Source organism: Gekko japonicus, unplaced genomic scaffold (assembly GCF_001447785.1).
Source record: "Gekko japonicus isolate JY-2015 unplaced genomic scaffold, Gekko_japonicus_V1.1 scaffold892, whole genome shotgun sequence".
In the NCBI taxonomy this organism is placed as follows: Eukaryota; Metazoa; Chordata; class Lepidosauria; order Squamata; family Gekkonidae; genus Gekko; species Gekko japonicus.
The window spans coordinates 361542-370044 of NW_015174869.1; the positions used below are offsets into that span (position 1 = coordinate 361542).

Consider the following 8503-nt stretch of genomic DNA (forward strand, 5'->3'; position numbering starts at 1 on the left):
CTTTTTCAAGAACAGCTCTGACAGGGCTGTGGCTTGCCCAAGGTCACATCAGCAGGTGTAAGTGGAGGAGTGGGGAATCAAACCCGGTTCTCCCAGATCAGAGTCCACGCACTTAACCACGACGTCAAACTGGCTCTCCTCCCCTTAAAGTCCCTCCCCCTCCACAAACCCCGCCCTCCTCAGGCTCCACCCCCAAATCTCCAGGTATTTCCCCACGCAAAGCTAGCAACTGCGCTTTAGAAGTGGATGGCAGGAATGAGTGAAGGGAGGAAGAGGAGGAGGAGGAGATTGGATTTATACCCCGCCCTTCACTCGGAGTCTCAGAGCGGCTTACAAACTCCTTTCCCTTCCCCTCCCCACAACAGACACCCTGTGAGGTAGGCGGGGCTGAGGGAGCTCTCTCGAAGCTCTGAGAGAGCTTGTGACTGACCCAAGGTCACCCCAGCAGCTGCATGTGGAGGAGTGGGGAATCAAACCCGGCTCTCCCAGATCAGAGTCCACGCTCCTAACCATGACACTCTCCCCAGTCTCCACCCCCAAATCTCCAGAAATTTCCCAGTCCAGAGTTGACAACCCAATGGACTGTGTCAAGGGCTGCTCGAGCCTTGGGGAAAAAACAAAACAAAGATCATATCCTCAGGCTGGGAAGAGTAAACCCCAAGTAGGGAGAGGACCCGAGAGTAGTTCTTGATCAGTGTTTCTCAGACTTCTGCTTGGTTGCAGCTGTGCGCTGGGACATAGCTGGGAATTTGCGGGTGGAGCCTGGAGAGAGTGGAGTTTGGGGAGGGGAGGGGCCTCAGCCGGGGAGACAGCCATAGAGTCCACGTTCCAGAGTGGCCGTCTTCTCCCAGGGGACTGATCTCTGTCACCTGGAGTCCAGTTGTACGAGGATCTCTCCAGCCACTCCCTGGAGGTTGGAAGTCCAATCGGAACAACTGTGGCAAAAATGGCGAAGGGTCAAAAAAGACACAGAGGCAAAAATATTTACTGGAATAATCGTCATCCTCTAGCAAGAGATCTTCTTATAACGCTCCCACGCAACGGATTTTGCGCAATAAGAAATGCCCGTTTCACATAGATGGCCTTATCTTCTAATTCCACAGAAGACAGAGTCAGGATTCAAAATGATCTAGATAGGCTGGAGCAGTGGGCGGAGACAAATAAAATGAATTTCAATAGAGAGAAGTGCAAAGTCTTACACTTACAAAAAATCAAAGGCAAAGATATAGATTGGGAGGGACTTGGCTTGACAGCAGCACGTGTGAAAGGGACCTGGGTGTTCTGGTTGATCACAAGCTAAACGTGAGCCCGCCGTGTGATGTGGCTGCGAAGAAAGCTAATGCAATCTTAGGATGCATTGACAGAAGCGTTGTGTCCAGATCACGGGAGGCGGTCGTTCCGCTCTTTTCTGCTATGGTCAGGCCTCACCTGGAGTCCTGTGTCCAGTTTTCGGCACCACATTTTAGGAAGGATGTTGACAAGCTCGAGCGTGTCCAGAAGAGGGCAACCAGGATGGTGAGAGGGATGGAATCCAAGTCTTACGAGGAAAGGCCGAAACAATTGGGTATGTTTAGCCTGGGAAATTGAAGGCTTAAAGGGGACACGATTGCCGTCTTCAAATATCTGAAGGGCTGTCGTGTAGAAGATGGAGCAGATCTATTCTCTCTTGCCCGGCATCTGATCGAGCCGGGGAGCGTTGCGACGCGGCTCGGGGGGTCTGTGAGATCCCGCCGCGCCGTCCCAACTTTGCTGCGGCTCACTTTAGCCGCGGTACTAGCGTCGTATTCCCTGCCGTGTGGCAGGGACCAGTAAAGTGTGGTTGAGCGGTGGAACAGACTGCTTCGGGAGGTGGTGGAGGCTCTTTCGCTGGACGTTTTCAAGCAGAGGCTGGACGACCATCTCTTGGGTATGTTGTAGGGCTGTCTTTCGGCTCTGCTCCTGCAGAGTGCAGGGGGTTGGACGAGATGACCTGCAAGGTCCCTTCCAACTCTGACATTCTATGATTCTACGATCTGAGCGTTGGGTTCCGACGTGAGAGCGTCAATATGGGATGCTTATTTCAAGAGCTGATAAGTGGAACCACTGATAACAATTGTAATTGCTCCACGCTTAGATCAGAGATCAGTTGTAATAGCGGGAGGCCTCCAGGTGCCACCTGGAGTTTGGCAACCGTCATAAGCCCCATTGAACTGGTGGGATTTTGCTCTCCCAGCCTACTGTCTCCCAGTACTAGAATTTTAGCAATGGAACATCCAGCATATATTTACAGATGTCGTAACAGCCGATGTGTTTCCAGCCTATAACTGCAGCTAGTCGGTACAGACCCACACCGAGAAAAATGCAGCACCTGATTAATTATAGACAAGAAGCACATGGCAAAATTACCCCGGTCCCTGGAGAGCGCGAGTGGCCTGGATACTGTTGCCGCCCCGTGTTTTCTGGCAAAGGCCCCGTGATCTTACACACGAGTAAGCCCAGTGGAAACCATGCAGATGGCAAGGCCGCCGGAAAAAGCAGGCCTCATGAATTAAGCAGATGGTTTGAATTATTGATCGCGTACAAGTGGAACGGGTACTTTGGAGGCAGGCGATTCGCTGGCGTGTTCGGCGCAGCGAGGGGCGGGATTCTTTCCCGTTTCTAAGGGGGCTCAAGACTGGTGCACAGAGATTCCCTTGCAGTGAGAGAGTTTTGAAAGGACATAACTCATTTGCATGTGCCACTCCCCCTGACATCACCGGACGTGTGCCAGAAGGCAACACCCACCGCTCAGGCTCCACTGGACTGTTTGGGATTGCTAGCTATTGGGGGGGGGGGAACGTGCAGATCTGTCCTCGCAGAGGAGAGAGAGCTTGTACCCAGGGCTATTTTTGGGCAGGAACGCACAGGAACGGAGTTCCGGCTGGCTTCCGAGTTGGCCACGCCCAGCAGGAACTCATTGGCATAATAGGCCACACCCAACAGCAGGAACTCATTAGGATTGGCTACATTAGGGGTGTGTGGCCTAACATGCAAAGGAGTTCCTGCTCCAAAAAAAGCCCTGGGTTTTGACAACAAACAAGGTAAACAGAATAAGAAGCAAAAAGTGGGTGTGGCTGGATCACCACACTTCTGGTAACATGGGGGTGTGGCCTAATGGGCTAATGAGCTTCTGGTGTTGGGTGTGGCCTATTATCTTAATGAGTTCCTGCTGGGCTTTTTCTACAAAAAGACCCCTACTTGTACCTGAATGAAACTTGGTCTTAAAGGTGCCACTGGACTGTTTTGGATTGCTAGCTATTGGGGGGAAAACGCGCATATCTGCCCTCACAGAGGAGGGAGAGCTTGTACCTGAAGGCGGGCCGCTCCTGTGCACTCCCGCAGGAAATGACCCCTGTCCTTACGTCCTTACTATTACAACTGATCTCCAGGCATCTTTGGAAGGTGGACTGTATGGCATTACACCTTGCTGAGGGCCTTCCCCACCCTTCTCAGGCGCCACGCCCCCTCCCCAATCTCCCAACCTGGAACTGGCAACCTTAGGTTATTGTTGTTGTTATTGTTGTTGTATAGCTAGAGAATCCTAAGATTGTCTGGCAGCCAGAAGGTCTAGCTCTTTTAGCGTTAAGCGAGACTTGTTTTTAAGCAAAAAAAAAAAAGGAAGAAACACAGTACAAGGTCACAACAGAAACAAAAAACGCTACGTAACAAAACGATCTGATGAGATGTTGTCGCAAACCAATGTCCAAAGAGATAAGTCCAATAAATGAAACAAATTAGTGGCGAAAGGAATCTAGAACACTCAGCAGGACGACGCCTCCAAACACGATATGAGTGTGAACCGGTTCCCAAATTGCTTCACACGTCTGCCGGCTTCATAATCGCGTATCGCTTGTCGCACTCAGCTTCAACCAGTTCACGTGGGAGATGGAGGTCCCCGTTAGAAAAGAGAACCAGTTTGGCGTAGTGGTTAAGGGCACGGACTGGGAGAAGCGGGTTTGATTCTCCACTCCTCCACTTGCGGCTGCTGGATGACCTTGGGCAACCCTTAGTTCTATCAGAGCTGTTCTTGAAAAAGAGCAGTTACTGTCAGAGCTCTCTCTGCCCCGTCAACCTCACAGGGTGTCTGTTGTGGGGAGGGGAAGGGAAAGGAGATTGTAAGCCGCTCTGAGACTCCCAGTGAAGGGCGGGGTATAAATCTAATTTCTTCTTCTTGAGAGTAAGATAATGAGAGGCTCTGTGCTTTTGACAAAGCTATTTATTGGACTTACCTCTTTGGACATTGGTTTGCAACAACATTTGGAGGCTTAACAAGTTGTGATATGAACTGGACTTACTTTTTTGGACATTTTTTCCAGTGGTGTATTTGGGTTACATATTATGTGACACATTATACGGAGTATATTTGATTCCCGTATTTACAGTTTCTCGGATGTGTTGTCATTTTGTTACACAGTAGTTTTTGTTTCCGTTGAGACTTGCTTTCTAGGCAAGAGAGGTTTCAGAGGTGGTTTGCCATTGCCTCTGCCTCTGCGTCACAACCCTGGTATTCCTTGGAGGTCTCCCATCCAAATCCTAGCCAAGGCCGACCCTGTTTAGCTTCCGAGATCTGATGAGATCGGGCTAGCTTGGGCTGTCCAGCTCGGGGCTCAACCTTAGGTGTTACAGGGCAACAAACACTCAGTCCCCGAGTTTCCTTTTGGCACAGGTAAGCGTCATTCCGAACGAAATCCACAGAGGCTAGCTGAGTAGTACGTTGGCTACGATAATAGCGGAGGTCAATTAGAGACTAAGAGACGCGGGGCGGAGCGGTTTTCGTCCTGTGCCAAGCTTGCCTGATCAAACCAACACAGAAGGAATTTGCCTCACCCCAAGCAGGAGAAGGCCGAGTCTCAACCTCCCCCCCAAATCGGGCCATTTTCTCGTGTTCTGCCACAGCCTATGGATTCGCCTAAGTTATTTATCTTTTTAAAATTATGGTTTTCCTTTGGCTGTCCAAAACGCTCTTGCTTTCTGCGACTGGAGACAAAGGAAAGTCGGACCCAGGGCTGACGACAGAGTCATTTCCCCAAAACATTAATCATTCCGGTTATTCAGCGTTTTGGACCAACTGCCTTCCTTCCTCCCCTTGGGCCGCAAGAGTCAAAACATTAGGACCAGGTGGATTTTTTTAAAAAAACGGCAAAAATATTTACACATCAATTGTAGGGGTTGCCAACAACCTGGAGAAAAAGAACGGCCTTCCCTTCCAACAGAGGCTTAATGGGAGGGTTCTTAAGCAGGTATTGTATAGTTGCCAACCGCCAGGTGGCACCTGGATATCTCCTGCTATTACAGTTGATCTCCAGGCGACCCCGATCAGCTGCCCTGGAGAAAATGGCTGATTTGGAGGTTGGGCTCTACGGCGTTATGCCCTGTTGAAATCCCTCCCCTAACCCCACGCTCCTTAGGTTCCACCCCCCCAAATCTCCAGGAATCCCCCCAATCCAGAGCTGGCAGTAGGGTTGCCAACATCCAGGTGGGACCTGGAGATATCCTGCTATTCCAATGGCTCTCCAGCCAACCCAGATCAGTTCCCCTGGAGAAGATGGCTGCATTGGAGGGTGAATTCTATGGCATTATACTCTGCTGAGGCCCCTCCCACTATCTTCCTAGGCTCCGCCTCCCAAATCTCCAGGTCTTTCCCGACCCAGAGGTGGCAACCTTAGCTGGCAACCCTGAAGTCTTGATTCCCCATGCAGCTGCTGGTGTGACCTCAGGTCAGTCACAAGTTCTCTCCGAGCTGTTCTCTCAAGGGCAGTTCTCGAAAGAGCTCTCTCAGCCCCACCGACCTCACAGGGTATCTGTTGTGGGGAGCGGAAGGGGAAAGGAAATTGTAAGCCGCGCTGAGACTCCTTCAGGTAGTGAAGGGTGGGGTATAAATCCAATCTCTTCACTTCTCTAGATAGAAATGTTTTAACAATGACAATACATAAAGTTAATATGTTTGCATATTAGCCTACCGAATCTGCTTCAAGGGGATGGTTCTCACCTTTAAAGCCCTTTATGGTCAGGGGCCTACATACCTACCTTTCCCCCCATGTTCCCCAGAGAGCACTACGATCAGGGTCCCAAAATCGCTTGGCTCTTCCGGGTCCCAGAGAAGCCAGGTTGGCTTTGACGGGGGCCAGGGCCTTCTCAGTGGCAGCTCCACACTGGTGGAATGAGCTCCCGGACAACATCAGGGCCCTGCAGGACCTATTACAGTTCCGCAGGGTCTGTAAGACGGAGCTCTTCCACCAGGCCTTCGATTAGTGAGCCGCACCTAACAAATTAAGGCCCTGACTCAATACTGACACTAATAGCAACATCAGCAGCATGTGTTCTGCCGATACGACCCAGACTGAGCTACCATCTGACTGTGCCTTTTATTACTGGATGCTACTAGTACTAGCTACTAGCACTTTATATCAGGGGTGTCAAACATGTTGCCCAGGGGGCATGATCAGCCCCCCCGGAGGGCTTCTACCAGGCTTGCAGTGGCACTGGCTGTCTTCTGCTTCTTCTTCCAGTTCTGCTGCTGCTGCGTCATCGTAGGCTTGCAGCTTATAGATACACCTGAACAGCATACTCCAGATTGCAATAGATATTTTGATGCAATAATTCAGAGCAAGAAGAAGAAGAGGAGATTGGATAACTGGGTGTTAAATAAACAAAATATTGGGAGAGTGCTAATGTTTTAAGCATGTTTCTATTTCAAGTTAAAAAAAACCCCTTTGTATTTGTGTCCTTTATAAAGTTTATATCTCTGCTACGCGGCATTACATTTTATGACACACATGGCCCGGCCCAACAAGGTCTCATTTATGTCAGATCCGGCCCTCATAACAAACAAGTTCGACATCCCTGTTTCATATCATGTTTTTGTATTATATTATACTGATTCCTTGTTCTATCTGTTTTATTTGTTTGGTAAATTTTATCTGAGCCGCCCTGGGCCTGCTTCGGCAGGGAGGGCAGGATATAAATTAAAAACAGACAAATAAATAGTTCTCTGTTGTTTCTCTCCGCCCCTTCCCTGGACAGGTGCGTTTGCCAAGGTGAAGGAGAGCCAGCGGATGAGCGATGAAGGGAAGATGGACCAGGAGGAGGCAGACGGGATCCGGAAGCGCTGCCGGGTGGTGGGTTTCGCCCTGCAGGCCGAGATGAACCACTTCCACGAGAGGCGGGTGTTGGACTTTAAGAAGATGATGCAGTCGTACCTGAAGCAGCAGATCCTCTTCTATCAGAGGGTCAGTCAGCAGTTGGAGAAGACGTTGCGGATGTACGACAACCTCTAGTCCTCTCGGGGCCTCCGCTTGCCTGGATTGTCTTCAGAACCGGGCAGGATCCAATGTGGCTCTCCCGAGCCCCGTTTCACCAACCAGGATTATTCTGTTGGACTTTCCTGTGCTCGTCTCGAGGTTGATCTTTCCCCCCTTCTGTCCCCAACGGAGGGGGAAAAAAACGTTAGGAGACGTATTGCGTTGTCGGGACTGTACGCGTGGGGTCGGAAGACGGCGCTTTGGAGTCAGGGGTTCCGGCTTTACGGACAAACAACCGAACACCAAATGATTAGAAAGGGAAGCCCAAAACACTCAAAACCAAATCCCATATTTAAACTCCGTTGTTTCGTTTTGTTCAAACTGGTTGGCCGAGTCCTGGCAAAGGGTGTTTGTGACATTCCGGGGAATGTGTCCTCCTCCTTCTTTGAGAAGGGGCCCCGCTGAGTACCCCCCCAGCCCTCCTCTACGGCTGCCAACCTCCAGGCAGGGCCTGGAGAACCCCCGGAATTACAACCGATCTCCAGACTGCAGAGATTAATTCGCTTGGACAAGATGGTTGCTTTGGAGGGTGGGCTCTACAGCATTATAGCCTGCTGAGGTCTTTCGCCTCACCGAGGAGCGCCCCTCCGAATCTGCAGGAATTTCCCAAACCGAACCTGGGAACTCTTATCCTCCACCCGCGAGGCTGGTTACAGAGAAATGGAAAAGTTACCTTTCCTAAGAGAAACAGAACCGGTATCGGACTGGGGTTTTTTCCATACTTCTCAGTAGGGTTACCAGCTCTGGTTTGGGAAATACCTGGAGATTTTGAGGGAGGAGCCTGTTTTTTGGGGGGGAGGGAGGGAGGAAGAAGAAGAAGAAGAAGAGATTGGATTTATACCCTAGCCTTCACCAGGGTTCCCTCTAAGCTGAGTCAGTGTGAGCTAGCTCACAGTTTTTTAGCCTCCGGCTCACACATTTTTGCCTTAGCCCAGGACGGACGGCTCCAGAGCAAACTAATTGACGCAGCCGCCAAACCGCTCGCTCACACTTTTCATGCCAGTAGCTCACAAAGTGGAGTTTTTGCTCACAAGACTCCACAGCTTAGAGGGAGCATTGGCCTTCACTACCCGAAGGAGTCTCAGAGCGGCTTACAGACTCCTCCCCCTCCCCACAACAGACACCCTATGAGGTAGGTGGGGCTGAGAGAACTCTCTCTAGAACTGCTCATGAGAGAACAGCTC

The 8503-nt window shown here is 50.7% G+C and overlaps 1 protein-coding gene across 1 annotated transcript in view; it reads left to right on the forward strand.

Moving 5' to 3' along the window:
• Window positions 1-7779, forward strand: part of SNX33 (sorting nexin 33) — a 33569-nt gene extending 25790 nt beyond the window's left edge. Inside the window, exon 4 of the mRNA XM_015424774.1 lies at window positions 7042-7779. Within this exon, the coding sequence (XP_015280260.1) occupies window positions 7042-7295 (254 nt within the window). The 3' untranslated portion in view covers window positions 7296-7779. The remainder of the gene's footprint in view (window positions 1-7041) is intronic.
• The last annotated feature ends 724 nt before the right edge of the window (window positions 7780-8503 follow it).